The following is a 21,248-nucleotide window of genomic DNA, read 5'->3' as shown; positions in this document are numbered from 1 at the left end:
ACTATTCAAGTAAGCTATTTTTGTGGCCCATTTTTGCCTTCACATACATACTTGTGGATGCCAATCAAGGCCCCAAACTTCTTAGTTCTACTTTTGCAGCTTCTTGGTACTTAAGGAAGATTTAGTTATCATGACTTACTACACCTTACAGCTTCACCTTTATGTGCAAGTACATGTAGTAAGTCCTGAGTTCTAGCCTTGATCTCCCATTTTTAATTGGGGAACTGTAGGTATTTCTCTGCTTCTACTATAGCCCCATACTCCCAAGAACCTAGCAATAATGATCAGGTGTCGTTGTGGAGAGAACCACTAGATTGTCAAAGGCATCCTACACAAGCATATCTGGGCACATGGTCCCTTCAGAGAGCTCCCAGGACCTAGATACCACATTCCCATATGGTCTCTATCACCTCAGGGGAGCAACAGGATCCCACAGAGGCATTCTCTTCAGAGTTGCCTAGTCATAACAGGTTCAGCAGAAAGAATTTAACCCTCACTTTCATCATCCCATCTCTCTACATAATCCAAGGTCTCTTCCTGGCTTTTATGCCATCTTCTGCTAGGTACACAGTCTTGGATGCAAACTCTGGACCCTAGTCACCTCTGTTAGGGGATTAACAAGATCCTCCTGGGAGTTCACCACAATTTTACCATGGCAATCTACCACTGCAGAAGGATTATAGAGGTACCTTGAGGCCCCTCCCAGGATTCCACTGGAACTTTGATGAGAATGCACTTCTGGTAGCATGCTTTGTGACTACCTTGTTTCCACCTGTGAGTGTATGTAGGTGTGTTAGTTGTTGTGCCTAGAAGGCTAATAACCAAAATATATAAAGAAATCACAAAGCCAAGCAACAATAAAAATTCATTAAACTTTAGGAAAGATCTGAAAGAAGATATTAATATGGTCAACAGCATATGGAAAAAAATGCTCAAAGCCATTGGTAATAAGTGAAATGCAATCCAAGAATACAATGAGATAACACTTTATACCTGTTAGAATATTTTCTGTCATAAAGGATAAAAGCATCACGTTTTGGTGACAATACTGGTAAAAAGGAATACTTAATACACTACTAGTGGGAATATAAATTGGCTCAACTTCTGTGAATAACAGTTCGCAGATTTTTTTTAGAACATTACAAATGGACCTACAGTATGATCTTGCAACTTGCTCTCTTAGAGATTTATATAAAAAATAAAAAACACTTATTTAAAAAGATATATGTATACCTTTGTTCATAGCAGCTCTATTTTTAATAAACCAAATATAGAACCCAGATGTCCAATAACAAATGGCTATGGAAGCTGTGATGTATACAAACAAGGGAATACTATGCAACTGTAAGAACTGATGAAATGTTCTTTTTAGCTACAACATAGATGGAACTGGAGGGAATTATGTAGAGTAAAATAAGTCATAAGAGGGAGTCAGGCGGTGGCACAGTGGGTTAAGCGCACGTGGCGCCAAGCGTAAGGACTGCATTAAGGATCCTGGTTCGAGCCCCCCTCCCCCCGCTTCCCACCTGCAGAGGAGTTGCTTCACAAGCAGTGAAGCAGGTCTGCAGGTGTCTTTCTTTCCCCCTCTCTGTCTTCCACTCCTCTCTCCATTTCTCTCTGTCCTATCCAACAACAGCGACATCAATAACCACAACAATGTTAAATAAGGGCAACAAAAGGGAAAATAAATAAATATAAAATTTTTTTAAAAAGTTATAAGGACAAGGGGCCAGGCAATGGCACATGAGGTTGAGTGGACACATTACCAAGCATAGAGACCTGTGTTCAAGCTCCTGGTCCCCACTTAAATGGATAAAACTTCACAAGTGGTGTAGTAGTACTGCAGGTATCTCTCCTTCTCTCTCATTGTATGTCTCCCATTCTCTCCCAATCTCTCTCTGTCTTATCAAATAAATAATAAACATATTTTAAAATATTCTAAAATGTAGAAGAAATGCCTTATAATCTCACTTATAGGTTGAATCTAAGAAAACAAAGCAAGGTAAAACATCAGTGGATTTGTTGCAGCAAATCTTAAGACTCGGAGAAGAGTAGTCTAGGGGAAGATGCAAAGGGGATGTAAGAGATCTAGTACCCAATTCTGTAGGAATAAGACAGTTTGGAGGAGGGTAAGGCATATTGGCAACTATCTTGGGGACAAAAATGCTAAAAAACATTTCCTTATTAAAGTGACATTGAAGATAACCAAGAAATCCTGGAATAAAATAAACTTAATTCACCAGATATCAGAATCTATGGAACATAGCAAAAGCAGTACTAAGAATGAAATTCATAGCAATAAGGTCACATATTTGAAGAAAAAATCAGAAATAAGGAGCCCAACTTCATATCTAATGTAGCTAGGAAGAAAACAAAAATGAATTCTAAGTTAGTAGAAGAAGGAAAGCAAAAACAAATTAAAGCAGGGAAAATGACTTTGAAAACTACACAGTATCAATGAAACTAAGAACTAGGGCTGGCAAAATAGTTCACCTGCTTTGTCATGCATACTAGCCAGGTTTGAGTCTGGTTCCTACCACACTGGAAGAAGCTTTGGTATTGTAGTGTCATTCCCTCTGTCTCTTTCTCTCTAAAATAGGTTGACATCTCAGACCTGGTATCTCTGGGTAAAATCAGAATCAAAAAGGCAGTGGTGGCATAATGCGGCATGGTTGCACTGATTTAGTTGAGTTCAACAGAGGCAGTGTAACAGGGTAAGGGATCAAAAGAGAGGAGAGGTATCAAGAAATACAAAATCCTGGAGGTTTTAGCACTGCAAGAAATATGGATTTAAAAGAAAGGTCCCTTGTAGTCTTTTGAGATTTATAAAAGGCAATAGATAATAATTATTATAATCAAGTTAGTTGGGAACTTTTTTTCCTTCAAAAATCCCCTATTTGATATCTACCTTATGATAGTTGACCTCACTATGCTTTATGTTATTTAATGATATCTACTAACAACATATTAGATAATGACAGGACCAAATAATCCTTATCCATATGGTCTAAGGTTGTTGTAGGTAACTTTGTATTAAAAACAAAAATAACAAAATTTATATTTTGAACTGCTTAAACAATTTAAGTCCAAGGTCTGAATTCAATCAGTTTACAAATTTGATACATTAATCACTTACACTAATATATATATATATATATATATATATATATATATATATATACTTAGATTAAAATGTAGGCAGCTGTAGAACTTGAAATATTCAATGTATTTTCCCTGGCTTATTGATTAATAGCTATTTATAAGATCATAACTTAATAAGAGTACACTTTCACACTGCTCCTACCACCCAAGGACTGTTCCCCACCCCAATCTCCATATGGTGAACCTGAAGCCCCCTGAACCCAGAGTACTTGGTTACTTGGATGCAATACACCAAATCCAATCCAAGTATTACAATGCATTCCCCCTTTCAGTTCTTATTTCTCAGCTTCTATAAGTGATATCATCCTATATTCATCTTTCTCTTTCTGGCTTATCTCATTTAACATGATTCCTTCAAGCTCCATCCAGGATGAGGTGAGAAAAGTGAATCCATATTCTTAATAGCTGAGGAGTACAGAGAAAATCCTAAAGAATCCATAAAGAATCTCTTAGCAAAAGTAAGTGAATATAGTAAAGTAGGAGGCTATGGAATTAATACACAAAAATGTTCAAATTCCTTTATATAATTAATGAATTAAAAAACAAGAAATCAATCCAATTTACATTAGAAGCAAAAAGAATTATCACAAAGGAGTGTTTTTCACTGAAAAAAAATTAAGTCACTGTTAAAAAAAAACAGAAGAAACAAAGAAATAAAAAGACATGCTCCTGGATTGGATTAATCAACATCATTAAAACAACTATTCTATCCAAAGCAATCTACTTGCAACTGCCTTGCAACTGCCACTAAAATTTCAATGATTTTTTTCTTAAGCAAGATTATTAAATGCTATAGAAATTTTGAAGCACGTAAGACCCAGGCTGAGAAAAAAGCACTTTTGAGCAAAAAAGGAATGAGGATAGAGGTATCATTCTCACTATTTTCAGATAAAATCTATCATATATGTAAAAGAAATGAAATACAAAACTGGGTGATAATAAACTAAAATCAGTCATATAAATGATCAACTTGAAAGATTTCTTAGGAACTAATGTACAAAAGCAAGGGGTAATACAGGAACTAGGCAAGAAAAGGATATTAAAGGAATTCAAATAGGAAAGAAGTTAAACTATCACTATTTGCAGATGGCATGAAACTAGACATAGAAAACCATAAAGACTCCAACAAAAAACTAGTAGAGTAAATATACATAAATATGTAGTATTTCTGTATAAAAACAATGAGTCAAAGGAAAGGGAAATAAAGAAAGAAATTCCATTTACAGTTGAAGAAAATTGATAAAATACAATAGAGCAAATCTAACAGAACACGTTAAACATATGCACAACAAAAATTATAAGACACTATCAAAAGACACGAAGAAATGGAAGGGTATTTCCTGCTCATGGAATCAAAGAATATTGTTAAACTGGAAATTCTACTAAAGAAATTTATATAGTCAATACAATTTCTATTAAAATTCCAATTGCATCCTTCAAGGAAACAGAACAAAGCAACACCAAAATTTGTGCATCATTACAAAATACCACAAATAGCCAAATTAATTCTGATAGAAAAGAAAACAAATGGAGATACCATGCTCCCCAAATACTGACTATAGTAAAAAGCAATAACAATTAAAATAGTGTTTTACTGAAATAAAAGTAGGTACTTAGTCCAATGGAATATATAATAAAGGACTCAGAAATAAATCCACACACACACACACACACACACATATATATATATGGAATTATTATATGACAAAGGGATTAAGTTCATTCAATGGGAGAAAAAAATGCCTCTTGAACAAATGGTGCTGGGAAAATTGGACAGGCATATGTAGAAGAATGAAACTAAACTATCACTTAGTACTACACACCAAAATTAAGTTACTGATTATTAGATAAATGCAAGTACGACAACAAGGAATCGTGTTATGTGAGATAAGGCAGAAAGAGAAGAATGAATATGGGATGATCTCCCTCTTAAACAGAAGTTTAGAAATAAAAAGGGGGGAGTCGGGCGGTAGTGCAGCAGGTTAAGCGCACGTGGCGCAAAGCGCAGGGACCGGCTCAAGGATCCCGGTTCGAGCCCCCGGCTCCCCACCTGCAGGGGAGTCACTTCACAAGTGGTGAAGCAGGTCTGCAGGTGTCTGTCTTTCTCTCCCCCCTCTCTGTCTTCCCCTCCTCTCTCCATTTCTCTCTGTCCTATCCAACAACAACGACATCAACAACAATAATAGCTACAACAACAAGGGCAACAAAAAGGAAATAAATAAATATTTTTTTAAAAAAGAACATAATAAAAAAAAAAAGAAATAAAAAGAGGGAACACAAGCAGAACTTGAACTGGGCTTGGTGTATTGCATCAAAGTAAAGGACTCTGGGGTGGGGTGGGGGATGTCTTTCAGGTCCTGGTATGATAATGGAGGAGGACCTGGGGAATGTTTTGCAGAAAACTGAGGAGTTTAACATGTGTACCAACAGTTGTACTTACTACTAACTGTAAACAAACCCCCCAATAAATTTTTTAAAAAAATTTTAAAAAGACAACAAGGAGATGACCACTAGATTAAGGAGTAACAACTTTGTTCCGGTATGATTCTCCTACATTAGAAAGGACAGTAACAACAAATGTTGGAGAGGCTGTGGGACGATAAAGGAACTCTTCCACATTGCTGGTGGGAATGTAAATTTGTTCAACTTCTGTGAAAAGCAGTCTGGAGAATATTGCAAGTGCTATAAATGGACCTACTCAATAACCCAGCAATTCCTCTCCTTGGGATAGATCTTAAGGAAAGACATTTATTCAAAAAGATCTATGATTACCTATGTTCATAGCAGCACAATTCGCAATAGCACAAATTTGGAATCAATTCAGGTGTCCAACAACAGATAAGTGGCTAAGAATGCTGGAGTACACATACACAATGGAATACAACTCAGTTGTTAAGAATGATGAGTTCTACTTCACTTCATCTTAGATGCAGCCTGAAGAAGTCATGTTCAATAAAGTAAGTCAAAAAGAGGAAGAATACTGAATGATCTCACTCTAAGGCGGAAGTTAAGAAACAATTATAGAAAGAGAAAAAACAAAATAAAACTGGATTGGTGTATTGCACCAAAGCAAAAGGTTCTGGCGGAGGAGAGCAAAAGGGCTATCAGCGTGTTGGGGTTCTTGCGCAGGATGATGGGAAAGTGGGCAGAGTGTTTTGCAGACATGTACTACTGGGAGATGATAAATTTTATCTAGTGTCAACAACTATATTGTAAACCATTAAACCTCTAATAAAATGATAAATGAAAAAGAAAATGTAAAAGGTCATGCAATTCTGCACCTAGTTAAGTGCACATATTACCAAGCACAACAGTCTGAGTTAAAGTCCCCATTCCCCAAGTGGTGAAACAGGTTTTTCTATCCTGATCTCTATCTCCCTCTCCTCTCTAAATTTCTCTCTGTCTAGGGCCTGGGCAGTGGTGCATTGGGTTAAGTGCAAATAGTACAAAGCTCAAGGATCCTGGTCTGAGCCCCTAGACACCCACCTGTGTGTGGGGGGGTGTTTCTTCACAAGTGGTGAAGCATGTCTGCAGGTATCTCTCTCCCTCTCTATCTTTCCTTCCCAATCAATTTCTTTCTGCCCTATCAAAAAAAAAAAAAAAAGGTTGCAGGAACAGTGGGTCTGTGATGCAGACACTGAGCCCCATTGATAATCCAGGAGGAAATAAAAATAAATAATAATAAATAATTTTCTCCCTGTCCTATTTAATAAAAATGAGAAAGAAAAAATAAGGAAAGAAAATGTAGTACAAATACCCATTGGAAATGGGTGAGATCTTGTGTTTGGCTCAACATGGATAAAACTGGAGGGTATTTCACAAAGTAAGTTAAGTAAAAGGTGGCTAAAAACAAATAAGGGATGAGCTTATTTATATGTCATATATTTTTTTAAAAGGCAAAGAAATAATGTCAGACAAAATTAAACCCTAAGATTCTAAATCAGAATAGTAAGTTACCAATAGAGGAGGATCAGAAAAGATAGGGAAGAGAGACAATGTGATGTTGCAACACAGTCTGAAGTAAGGTTGGGTGGTTCACTAAAGCACTGACAGTTTTGTAAGCCAACAAAGCCATTGTAATAAACATTCCTGTTAACTTGTAGTCTCAGAAATCACAATTTAGTCGAGAGGGGAAAAATGGATTGAATGTCTCAAACTTTTTGATAATTAGACAATAGTTCTGAGTATGTATTCCTTCAATATAAACACTTAAGACTTCAAATTGGTAACCTGATTGAATTATATCAATGAGCTCAAATTGTTAATACATTTATAATAATGAGGTTTTCTTTGAAATATTAAATCACCTATAATATTAGACCAGGGAGAACAGAAACAACTGGTTGGGTCACTTTATAAGATACAACTATATGTAAATAGCATTAAAGGACAAATTATGGTGAGGTCTTGGATGGTACAGCAAACCCTAACAATGGGATTTTCAAAGTCAACCCAATTTCCAAATAATTTGGTTATAACAATAATTATCTATTGCCTTGTTAAACCCTAAGACAGCAGGAAACTTGCCATTTCTCTATATAACCTATTTTCTCCCAGTTCTGGAACCTCTGGGGTGGGGCTCACCTTCCTGCACGCTTCTCTCAATTCTTACCAATTGATACTACATCTGCTGATCCCAACCTAATCAATGCAACCAGCAATACCTTGGCATATTTCACTTTTGGACTGTGTCCAGAGAATTCAGGCGTGGAATGTCAACCCTCCAGCTTCATTACTTTGGTAAAACCTTTCCTAGCACGTAGGACTCCTTCGTTCCATTTTTGGTGGTGCAGTTCCTAACAAAGCCTCGAAACATAGGTATAGACCAGGACCCATGAGACAGGGCATATGTACACATGTATCCATAAATTAGGGGAAAATATATACCTTAAAGGAAAAGTGCATAATAGTTTGCAGTGAGTCAATAAATGCAACAAAGCAAGTAATAAGACCTAAAAAAGATATCATAAAGTACCTAATTAAATAGTTTCTACTTAGACCTAGACACCATCCTCACCTACTTCCTATTTTACCTCTCTCAATCCCTCCAAGGCTAACGTTGTCAGACAAAATAAAGACCACAAAAGCTAGAAAAGGGCAAGAAACTGGCATCCTTTAATGACGGCTTTCTGTTCACTACCAGGCTACCCTATCACACAGGGACCTAATCAGGGCATCCTGGAATTCCCACACAGACATGATGATCCCTCTCTCTACTGTCACAGGCCATCTCCATCAGGATCAACATAATGGACCCTTTATCAGGCCCCTATAGGACCTTGCCCTCAATATAGATGAACAATAGTAGGGACAGCCTCATTCTCCAAAGGGAGGTTGGGTAAAACACCTTACCACCCAAGGAAGACAGGTCCTATAGTGAGTGCAGCCTAGAATGTTCCTAGCCATGATCACAGAATGCAAGCTCAGACCTACAGGAATGCAGAAGTTACACAAGCTCTAGTGCTGAATATGGGTATCAGATGAAATTGTTGGGTTTTACAGTTAACAGTATTTATATATTTTCCCATATTTGACAGTTACTCTCTTCCCTGATCCAGCTTTCTAGTCCTTTTACCAACTCTGACACAGTCTCCCCAGACAATACCTTTGGACCACCTACAGGTTAGATGTTGGGCTCAGGCAAAAATTAGTAAAGTCATGGGCCCCTTGGAATATATCTAAAATGGACCTACTAGCTTTCTCCAAAATGGTGACCCCAAATCTTATCTGCTATATTCTTGCCTTTATGTTCCTGATGATTTAACAGTTTCTTCTGCTTTGTATCTTAATACTTTTTCAGACTAAGTTGCAGATGCTATCATGATGCCAACCTGACTTCCCTGGGCAGATGACTCCCCCAATGTGTCCTGGAGCCCTTCCTCCCCAGAGCCTTACCCCACTAGGGAAAGATAGGGACAGGCTGGGAGTATAGATCAACCTGCCAATGTTCCTGTTTAGCAGAGAAGCAGTTATAGAAGCTACATCTTCCACCTTCTACATCCTATTATGGTCCTGAGTCCATGCTTACAGAGGGATAATGAATAGGAAAGCTTCCAATGGAGGGGATAGGACACGGAACTCTGGTGGTGGGAAACATGTAGAAATGTACCCCTCGATTTATCCTATGGTTTTGTCAATATTTCCATTTTATGAATAAATTAAAAAAGAAACAATGTCAGATGAAATTAAGCTCTAAGACTCTAAATCAGAAAAGTAAATTGCCAAGAGGGGAAGATGAGAATGGATAGGGAATAGAGACAATGGGACCTTGAAACATAGTCTGAAATAAGGTGGAATGATTCACTAAAGCACTGAAAATTTTGTAAGCCAATATTACCATAGTAATAAACCTAGTAATGTATAATATGGAGAAATGTTTAATGTATAAATCATTAAAATATATTAGTTTCAAGGAACAGCAAAGAGGATCAACTGAGAACGCAACAAGATAAGACTAAGATCACTCCAGGAACCCACCCAGCATGGGATGAATGCAAACACTTGTGCTTTATGGACAGAGAGGGGTTTGAAGGAGAGATTCATAAAAGTCCATACCTACTGGGGAGCGGCTGGTAATAGTCTGGTAGTCTGCCAGTTGAGGCACCACCTCTAGTTTGAGCACCCCCCCCCAGAGTTATTGCTGAGGCTCAGTGCCCACACCTTGAATCCACTCCTCCTGGAAGCTTTTTTTTTTTTTGCCTTTTGTTGCCTTTGTTGTTTTATCATTGTTGTGGTTATTATTGCTGTTGTTACTGATGTCATCATTGTTGGATAGGACAGAAAGAAATGTAGAGAGGAGGGGAAGAATGAGAGGGGGAGAGACAGACACCTGCAGACCTGCTTCTTCGCTTGCAAAGCAACTCCCCTGCAGGTGGGGAGCTGGGGGCTGGAACCGGGATCCTTATGCCAGTCCTTGCGCTTTGCAACATGTGCACTTAACCAACTGCACTACCACCCAAGCCCCTCCAGTTGAGTTTTATCAACAAAAAGACTGCTGAAGGGAGAATTTAAGCCTCACCAATTTACAATTGTAGGTCTCTACTGCTGTTGTCCTTCAGGGGACGGAACAGCAGCAAGGAGCCTTATACAGATATCAGGGGCAGAGTGCTGGCCAGATACTCAGGAGAAACCCTACAAGAGGTAGTCAAGAGGTGTAGCTAAGGGGCCAGGCGGTGGCACACCAGGTTAAGCACATACATTACAGTGCGCAAGGATCTGGGTTCAAGCCCCTGGTCCCCACCTGCAGGGGGAAAGCTTCATGAGTGGTGAAGCAGGTCTGCAGGTGTCTCTCTGTCTCTCTCATGCACTATTTCCCCTCCCCTCAAAATTTCTCTCTGTCTCTATTCAAAATAAATAAATATTTAAAAAAGGAGGTATAGCTAAATAGTAGGAGCCCTTTCATATCATTCCTGTGATAATTTAGGGAAAAAGGCGAATAATGCCCTTAAAAATAAGGATTTATTCAGAAACCCAGGACCACACAGGGCTAGGCTCAACTCTAGCTGTGGGTAGGGCAACAATTGGGTACTGGACACTAGACATGGAAGTCTCACTGTGCTATTTATACCTCACCCTGTTTAATCTCATGGTGAACAATTAAGCAAAAAATGTACTTATAATTAAAAAGGCCTAAGGCTCCCATAGTTTGCAGGGAAGAAAAATAACATAAAAGGGTTTAACAACCACTGTGCTGTTAATCCTCAGGGACTGTGATAACATTGAAACATCTACTAATTTTCCCAACATCAAACTCTTAAGTACATTACTTAGACACAAGTCAATCCAGACAAGTGTGATTAGTAGATTGAAAAGAACTAAGAGACATGTCTCATAATACAACATATACAATGGTTAAACCAAGAAGAAACACTGAGAAAGGAACCAGGGAAAAAGTCCAGACAAAAGCCCACAAAAGGTAGAAGCACATAAGAATGAAGACAACAAGGAGTCCAGTGGTAGCGTAGCTGGTTAAGCGCAGGTGGCGCAAAGCGCAAGGACCTACGTAAGGATCCCAGATTGAGCCTCCAGCTTGCCACCTGCACGGAAGTCGCTTCACAGGCGGTGAAGCAGGTCTGAAGGTGTCTGTCTTTCTCTCCTCCCTCTGTCTTCCCCTCTTCTCTCCATTTCTCTCTGTCCTATCCAACAATGATGATATCAATAACAACAATAATAACTACAACAATAAAACAATAAGGGCAACAAAAAGGAATAAATAAATATTTTTTTAAAATCTTAGGGAGGCGCAGGTGGCGCAAAGCACAAGGACCGGCATAAGGGTCCCGGTTCGAACCCCGGCTCCCCACCTGCAGGGGAGTCGCTTCACAGGCGGTGAAGCAGGTCTGCAGGTGTCTTTCTCTCCTCCTCTCTGTCTTCCCCTACTCTCTCCATTTCTCTCTGTCCTATCCAACAACAACTACAACAATAAAACAACAAGGGCAACAAAAGGGAATAAATAAAATAAATATTAAAAATAAATAAATAAATAAAAATTAAAAAAAAAATCTTAGGGAGCCAGCAGGTGGTGCAGTGGGTTAAGCACACATGGTGCAAAGCGTAAGGACTGGCATCAGGATCCTGGTTCGATAAATAATTAAATAAGGATAATAAATAAATTTTTTTTAAAAATCTTTTAAAAAAAGGAGGACCACATCTAAACACTAGTTGATGCATTTCCTCATAGGAGTGAGGAAAGCTTTTAAAAGTAGTATCAGAAATGAGGAAACAGCAAATTTGACTCTGAAATTAAACACTATCTGAAGGTAATTATAGAGCTGAAAGCTGAAATAGCTGAGCACAACTAGCTGAACAAGCTAATAATACAGTGTCAGAACAGAGTAACAAAACAGTTGAATTAGAGAAAACAACAGAGGGTAGAGAGAACAGAATAAGTGAGTCAGAAACAGAATTAGCAAGATTGAGGATGGACTAGAGAAAACTAAGAAAGACGTAAGAGATAGCAAAAAGATATTAAGAGATATTGAAAACAACAATGGAGACATATGAATGACTTCAAAAGAAGTAATACACGCATTATTGGCTTACCAGAGGAAGAAAGAGAGGGGAAAAAATATTAGACATGAGAGTCATGTGGTAGCGCAGGGGGATAAGTGCACATGGTACAAAGTGCAAGGATTGGCATAAGGATCTTGGTTCTAGCCCCTGGCTCCTCACCTGCAGGGAAATCGCTTCACAAGCGGTGAAGCAGGTCTGCAGGTGTCTATCTGTCTCTCCTCCTTTCTCCATTTCTATCTGTCCTATTTAACAACAATGACATCAGTAACAACAATAACAAGAAAAATAATAAAATTAACAAGGGCAACAAAAGGGAAAATAAATAAATATAAAAAATAATTAAAAAAAGAAAAAGAAATACAAGATATAATAGCTGAGAACTCCTTTACTCTAAACAGCATATTGAACATAAAGGTTCAAGAAGCCCAGAGAGTCCCAAACAGAATTAACCCAGACCTAAAGACACCAAGACATATCACAGAAAGGGATACCGAAGGCTGTAAGAGAAAAACAGTGGTCACTTACAGAGGAAAACCTATAAGGCTAGCAGCAGATTTCTCCACACAAACACTAAAGGCCAGAAGAGAATGGCAAAATACATATTGAGTGCACAATGAAAGACTTTCAACCAAGATTACTATGTTCTGCTAGACTGTCATTCAGATTAGATAGAGTCTTAAAAACCTTCTCTGACAAGCAACAGTTGAAGGAATCAACAGTCACCAAGCCTGCCCTGCAAGAAGTTCTGAAAGGTCTCCTATAAAAAACCATATCACCATAAACATGCCATATATCAAAACACTCTAAAATTTTAGAATAATGGCATTAAAATATCTTCAATCTATAATATCAGTAAATGTAAATGGCTTGAATTCACCTAGTAAAAGGCACAGAGTAGGAAGATGGATCATAAAACACAACTCAACCATATGTTGTCTGCAGGAATCCCACCTAACTCAACAAGACAAACACAGGCTCAAAGTGAAAGGATGGAAAACCATCATCCTAGCCAATGGACCACAAAAAAGTGCAGGAAAAGCTATTCTCAGATATGACACAACAGATAATAAAGAAAACAAACAAACAAAAAAGATAGGGATGTACATTACTTAATGCTCAAGAGGATCAGTCAATTAAGAGGACTTAACCATTACTAACATCTATGCACCAATGAAAGGCCATCTAAATACATCTAATATCTACTGAAAGAGCTACAGCAATATATTAACAGCAACACAGTAATAGTAGGTGTTTTCAACACCCTACACTGTCAGCTTGACAGATCATCTAGGCAGAAAAATCAATCAAGAAATAAGGGAGCTAAATGAAGAGATAAACAAACTATAACTACTGGACATTTACAGAGTGATTCACCCCAAGAAACTGGAATACACATTCTACTCATGTCCACATGGATTATTCTCAAGGATAAATTATTAAGTCACAACAACAGTGTCATCAAATTCAAGAGCATTAAAAATTCTTGCAAGTATCTTCTCAGAACACAGTGGAATTAAATTAACACTTAACAACTAACAAATAATGAGTAAAAGCCCCAAAATATGGAAACTCAACAGTGCACTACTTAACAACTACTTGGTCAACTAGGAAATTAAGGGAAAAATATTTCAAGAATTCAATGAAAAGAAAGAAACGAGGTACGAAAATATTTGGGACACAGCTAAGACAATACTGAGTGGGAAGTTCATAGCCATACAGACACACATTAGGAAATGAGTAAAAGTTCAAATAAACAACCTATTTGCATACTTTAAAGAATTAGAAGAAAAAGAAGACAAAGGCACACTAAAGCAACCAGAAGGACTGAACTAAAGTTAGGGAAGAAATAAATAACATTGAAAATAAGATCATACAAAAGATCAATAAAACTAAATGCTGGTTTGTTGGAAGAGTATATAAAATTGACAAACACTTAGCCAGACTCACAAAACAAAACATGGAGAAGACTCAAATAAATAGGATTGTAAATGAAAGAGGAGATATCACAACAGACACCACAGAAATTCAATGTATCACGCAAGTCTTTCAGAAACAACTATATGACACCAAGCTAGAGAACCTGGAACAAATGAATGAGTATGTATGAGATACATACAAATTTCCAAAATTAAACAAAGAGCAACTAGAAAATATGAACAGGCCAATCACAGCCAAAGAAATTGAAACAGTTATCAAAACTTTTCCCAAGAATAAAAGTCCTATATCATAATGTATTTACAAATGAATTCTACTATAAGCCAGAACTGAACAGTGCTCTGGTTAAAAAAGAAACAAACAAAAAAAACTCATCCAAAAATATTGATGGCACAGCTTCTATGAAGCCAACATCACTCTGATACCCAAAACAGACAGGGATACAACAAGAAAATAAAACTACATAGTGATATCTCTGATGATCATAGATGCTAAAATCTTGAACAAAATTCTAGCCAAATGGATACAGCACTATATTAAAAAGATTGTTCATCAGTACCAAGTGGGATTTATCCCAGGAATGCAAGGTTGTTTCAATATATGTAAATCAATCAATATGGTCCACCACATCCATAAATGCAAGACCAAAAATGACATGGTTATCGCAGTAGATGCAAAGAAAGCCTTTGGCAAAATCAAACATCCCTTTATGATCAAAATGCTATAAAAATGAGAATAGATAGAAAATTTCTCAAGACAGTGGAGTTCACATGAAGCAAACCTGCAGCCAACATCATACTCAATGGTGGAAAACTGGAATCATTCCTCCTAAGATAAGGTACCAGACAGGGATGCCCACTATCACCATTACTATACATCATAGTGTTGCCAGTTCTTGTTATAGCAATTAGGAAGAAGCAAGAAATTAAAGTGATATAGACTGAAAGAGAAGAAATCAGACTGTCACTATTTGCAGATGACATGATAGTATAACATAGGAAAACCTAAAGAATACAGCAGGAAGCTTTTGGAAATTATCAGGCAATACAGTAAGGTGTCAGGCAACAAAATTAACATACAAATATCAATGGCATTCCTGTATGTAAACACTAAGTTGGAAGAAGAAAACCAGAAATCAATTCATTAACTATAACAACAAAAGCAATAAAATATCTATGAATAAACCTAACAAAAGAAGTGAAAGACTTGTATACTGAAAATTATGAGTCACTACTCAGGGAAATTCAAAAAGAAGTGTAAATATATTCCATGTTCATGGGTTGGAAGAATTAACATCATCAAAATGAATATACTACCCAGAACCAAATTTAATGCAATACCTATCAGGATACCAGTCATTTTTTTCAGATAATAGAACAAAAGTCACAAATTTTATCTGGAACCAGAAAGGACCTAAAATTGCCAAAACTACTTTGAGAAGAAAGAACAGCACTGGAGGCATTACACTCCCAGATCTCAAAATGGATTATAGGGCCACTGTGATCAAAATTGCTTGGTACTAGAACATAAATAGACAATATAACCAGTGGAATAGAAATGAGAACTCAGAAGTAAGACCCCACACCTATGGACATCTAATCTTTGACAAAGGTGCCCAGACTATTAAATGGGGAATGCAGATTCCCTTCAATAAATGGTGTTGGAAAAAATGAGTTTGAAGAATGCAGAAGAATGAAACTGAACCACTCACTCTATTTCACCAAACGCAAAAGTAAATTCCAAATGGGTCAAGGATTTGGATGTTAGGCCAGAAGCTATTAAATGCCTAGAAAAAAATATTGGCATAAGTCTTTTCTGTATAAATCTTAAAAACATCTTCAATGAACCAAATCCATTTACAAAGAGGCCTAAATAAAAAATAAACTAATGGGACTACATCAAATTAAAAAGCTTCTGCATAGCAAAAGAAACCATTACCCAAACAAAGAGACATCTTGCAGAATGGGAAAAGATCTTTACATGCCATACATCAGACAACAGGCTAATAACCACAATATATAAAGAGCTCACCAAACTCAGCAGTAAGAAAACCGATGACCCTACCCAAAAATGGGGAGAGGATATGAACAAAATATTCTTCACAGAAGAGATCCAAAAGGCCAATAAATATATGAAAAATTGCTCTAGGTCACTGATGATCAGAGAAATGCAAATAAAGACAGCAATGAGATATCACTTCACTCCTGTGAGAATTTTCTGTCATACATCAGAAAAGGTAGCAGCAACAAATGCTGGAGAGGTAGTGGGGACAAAGGAACCCTCCTGCACTGCTGATGAGAATGTCAATTGGTCAAACCACTATGGAGAGCAATTTGGAGAACTTTCTTTTTTTAAAATTTTTTAAAATATTTATTTTATTTATTCCCTTTTGTTGCCCTTGTTGTTTTATTGTTGTAGTTATTATTGTTGTTGTCGTCGTTGTTGGACAGGACAAAGAGAAATGGAGAGAGGAGGGGAAGACAGAGAGGAGGAGAGAAAGATAGACACCTGCAGACCTGCTTCACCGCCTGTGAAGCAACTCCCCTGCAGGTGGGGAGCCGGGGTTCGAACCGGGATCTTTATGCCGGTCCTTGTGCTTTGCGCCACCTGCGCTTAACCCGCTGTGCTACAGCCCGACTCCCTGGAGAACTTACTGAAGGATAGAAGTAGACCTGCCCTATGAGGCTGCAATTCCTCTCTTGGGGATATATCCTAAAGAACCAATTATACCAATCCAAAAAGAGTTGTATATACCTATGTTTAGAGCAGCATGATTTGTAATAGCTAAACCTAGAAGCACTAAGGTTTCCAACAACAGATGAATAGGTGAGTAAGTTGTGGAATAATGGAATACTATTCAGCTATTAAAAATGGTGAATTCACTTTCTTCACTCCATCTTGGATAGATCTTAAAGGAATCATGTTAAGTGAGATAACTTAGAAAGAGACGGATGAATATGGGATGATCTCACTCATAGAAGTTTAAAAACATATAAGAACATATAAAACATATAAGAACATATAAAAAGCATATAAGAACAGAAAACATAAAGCAGAAAACACAAAACACAAAGCAAAACACAAAGAACTTGACTGAAGTTGGTGTACTGTACCAAAGTAGAAGACTCTGGGGGGTGGGGGTTTGGGTACTGGATCATGACGGCAAAGGACGTCCTAGTGGGGGTTGAATTGTTATGTAGAAAACTGGGTTCAAAAAGACAATCGATAGTTAATGTTATCATCACATTATTTGTTAATTGGGTTAACTTTGAAAAGTCCTTTTGTTATGGTTTGCTGTACAGTATCCAGTATCTTGTATATAGCTGTGCTATTGGATGCTTCTAATCTACTTGGTCTAGGCTTTTGAGAGAGTCCGCATATCAAATACACAGCCTATATATTAAAAAGATTCAGTTTGTGTTTTGAGAAACTTTGAGACATGCAATTGATTTTCCCCCTCTCATATTAATTAACTAGTGACTTATATGTCTACATTTTGCTAGGAGTGTACATAAACACCATTCCCACCACCAAAGGACTGTGGCCCATCCCTCCCGCCCACTCCCACCACTTCTGTTGATGAGTGGGATCATCCCATACTCATCTTTATCTTTCTGACTTAGCTCACTTAACATAATTCCTTCTAGCTCTGTCCAAGATGGGTCAGAGAAGGTGGGTTCATTGTTCTTGATAGCTGCATAGTATTCCATTGTGTATATATACCACAGCTTTCTCAGCCACTCATCTGTTGTTGGGCACCTGGGTTGCTTCCAGGTTTTAGCTATTATGAATTGTGCTGCTATGAACATAGGAGTACACACCTCTTTTTGGTTGGGTGTTATGGAGTCCTTGGGGTATAACCCCAGGAGAGGAATTACTGGATCATATGGAAGGTCCATGTCTAGCCTTGTGAGAGTTTTCCAGACTGCTCTCCACAGAGGCTGTACCAATTTACATTCCCACCAGCAATGTAAAAGGGTTCCTCTGTCCCCACGTCCTCTCCAGCATTTGTTGCTGCTGTCCTTTTTGATGTATGCCATTCTTACAGGAGTGAGGTGGTATCTTAGTGTTGTCTTAATTTGCATTCCTCTCCACTATTCCAAGCTTGGGATCCATGATTGCTCAACAAATTGTTTGGCTTCATATGTTAACTCTCTTTTCAGTCACCAGGTTCCAGATGCCACCAGGATGCTGGCCAGGCTTCCCTGGATTGAAGACCCCACCAATGTGTCATGGAGCTCAGCTTCCCCAGAGACACACCTTACTAGGGAAAGAGAGAGGCAGACTGGGAGTATGGACCGACCAGTCAACGCCCATGTTCAGCGGGGAAGCAATTACAGAAGCCAGACCTTCTACCTTCTGCAACCCTCAACGACCCTGGGTCCATGCTCCCAGAGGGCTAGAGAATGGGAAAGCTATCATTGGAGGGGGTGGGTTATGGAGATTGGGTGGTGGGAATTGTGTGGAGTTGTACCCCTCTTACCTTATGTTTTTGTTCATTAATCCTTTCTTAAATAAAAAATTTAAAAAAAAGAAAACTGGGAAACGTGATACATGTACAAAATATTGTATTTTACTGTTGACTATAAACCATTAATCCCCTAATAAATAATTTAATATATATATGTTAATTATTATGATAACATACTACATTTTAATTTACTTACTGAAAAATAAACATCAGTCTTCTGAGTGTTACTTTACTGACTCACCTACAAACTCCATTATTTAGTTCATTGACAACCACTCTTCTACTCCATGCCATTAGATCTCGTTCAGTGGCCATTTGGCTGCGAGGAGCATTGTTATGCATTTGTCTGACACCTTCAGTTTGAGAATTGAGTCTCAGCCCAATATTTGGGGAAGAAGACATGTCCATATTTGGACTTCGTAGAGCTAAAACAAAAACAAAACAAAAATCATTGCTTTCTGTGCAAAGACGCCAAACTTTTTCAGATCAAAACAAAGTAATAATAGGATATTTAATGATAAGTAAAAAAAATAAAAATAAAAATATAGCACCACTGGCACTGGAGGAAGCTCTGGTACTATGATGTCTTTCTGTCTCTCTCTCACAATGAAAAAAGAGTATGTAGAGGTAACACTTTGCATGCAATAGGTCCCAGTCTCCACCCCTTCCCCCACTGCCCTACACACACTCACACACATAATCTCCCCAATATTACTGATTAACAATACTTCTATTCTTTTGTTCTGAATTGTCTATCCTCCTTTGTTCTGAGTTTTCTAACACTGAATTTACAATGTTATGCATAAAACAGGCATTCAATAAATACTTAAAGTTTTTATAGAGATTCTAATATTTAAAGGCATTTTAGTTCTGTCATATGTAAATAAAAATGTATAAATATACTGGGTCAGTAGATGGCTCACCAAGATAGTTGACCCTAATCTTATTTTGTCATGTTAAAAACCCAGGTTTAAATCTTGCCATAATAGTACAGGGGAAATTATAGGCCCTTCCTCTGTCTCTATCAAGCTGTGTCTCTCTTTCTCTCTGAAAGCCAGATTGGAGCAGTGAAGTCCTAGCAATGGCAAAAAAGAAAGTAGCTATTAAATGATATAGCATGTGAAAATGATTATTAACACCATTTCAGAAACTCTTTTAATCAGAATTCTACATTTAAGGTGAGGAGACAGCACAATGATTATAAAAAGATTCCATGTCTGAAGCTCTGAGTTCCCAGGTTTAATTCCAGGTAACTCCAAAAGTCAGAGCTGAACAGTACTGAGGTTAACGAATACTGGGTTGCCGGAAAAGTCATGACACATTTTTGCATAGAAAAATATACCATGAATTTTCTAACAATCCAATATATACATACAAAATAAAGTAATATTTAATTAAAATATTTGGAAAAATTATCAAGAATGGCTTCAAAGGCAGTAAAAGTATGAACAATTTTAACCATCAAAATGTTATTTTTAATAAATAGTTATAAGCAACTAATGAAAAGGAAAATAAAATGTTTAAATTTTACTTTTAAATACCAGACACGTCCTTTTAAATTTATTATGAGCATATTTGCAAATAAAATAGAAATGTAACATCCAACAGTAAAAAAATAAGCACTAGAAAATAATTAAATAGAAGCCAATGAGGTACTCTTAGATCAGTGACATTCTAAATATATGTGCCCAAAAACAAACGAACAAACAACAAAACACTATTGGCCAGTGAAATAGCTCACTTGAACAGGTGCTGCTTTGTCATATGCATGATGCAGGTTCAACTTCCACAGCATTGAAGCAAGATTCAGTGCTGTGTTTTCTTTCATTCTTTCTATGTCTCTCTGTCTCTACGAAAAGATACACGCATAAAACTAAAACCTGTTATTGAGGAGATTGTGAGACTGAATTCATTAATGAATCTTTTATACCAAGGTTCTAAGCAAGTTTTGCTTTAGGAATAAGGAAATTCATATATATGGTGTAAGCCTGTTACTTATCCTGTTTTGTGTTAAGGGCAGCTCAACTGAGGTAGATGGTCCTAGTTACGGAAAAAAAAAATACCTTATTTTATTTAAACTTTTAGGAATACTGGAGAAACTAAGAAATGAACTACATGAAAACTTCACTCACCTTTAATGAACAAAACAAAAATTCAATAATTCGAAATGCTTTTGTTACCCAAATAAATTATATTATATACTTATGAAAGCATTATTTTGCCATAATTTCATAGTAGTACTATATTTTAATGCAGAACTAAGGGCTCTTGATTAAAGTCAAAATGATACAATATAAGGCTGCTATGAAAGTCAGGTGCTGCATTTATTTATTTATTTATTTATTTATTTATTTATTTATTGCCTCCATAGTTATCTTTGGGACTTGGTGCCTGCACTATGAATCCACTGCTCCTGGACACCATTTTTCCATCGTGTTGCCCTTGTTATTGTTATTGTTGTTGGCTAGGACAGATAGAAATGGAGAAAGGAGGGGAAGACAGAAGGAGGGGAGAGAAAGACAGACACCTGCATATCTGCTTCACTATTTGCAAAGTGACTCCCCTGCAGGTAGGGAGCTCAGGGCTTGAACCGGGATCATTATACTGGTCCTTGCGCTTTGTGCCATGTGCTCTTATCCTGCTGCATTACCGGCAAGCTCCCAAGTGC

The 21,248-nt window shown here is 37.4% G+C and overlaps 1 protein-coding gene across 2 annotated transcripts in view; it reads right to left on the bottom strand.

Moving 5' to 3' along the window:
* Positions 1–21,248, bottom strand: part of BRWD3 (bromodomain and WD repeat domain containing 3) — a 236,478-nt gene that overhangs the window by 73,590 nt on the left and 141,640 nt on the right. For both annotated transcript variants that reach the window (XM_007534008.3, XM_060182523.1), the window contains exon 19: positions 18,822–19,005. In XM_007534008.3, the coding sequence (XP_007534070.1) occupies positions 18,822–19,005 (184 nt within the window). The remainder of the gene's footprint in view (positions 1–18,821; positions 19,006–21,248) is intronic.

Source organism: Erinaceus europaeus, chromosome X (genome assembly GCF_950295315.1).
Source record: "Erinaceus europaeus chromosome X, mEriEur2.1, whole genome shotgun sequence".
NCBI lineage: Eukaryota > Metazoa > Chordata > Mammalia > Eulipotyphla > Erinaceidae > Erinaceus > Erinaceus europaeus.
Note: the sequence above shows the minus strand (reverse complement) of the source record. Positions and strands in the feature narration are given on the sequence as shown.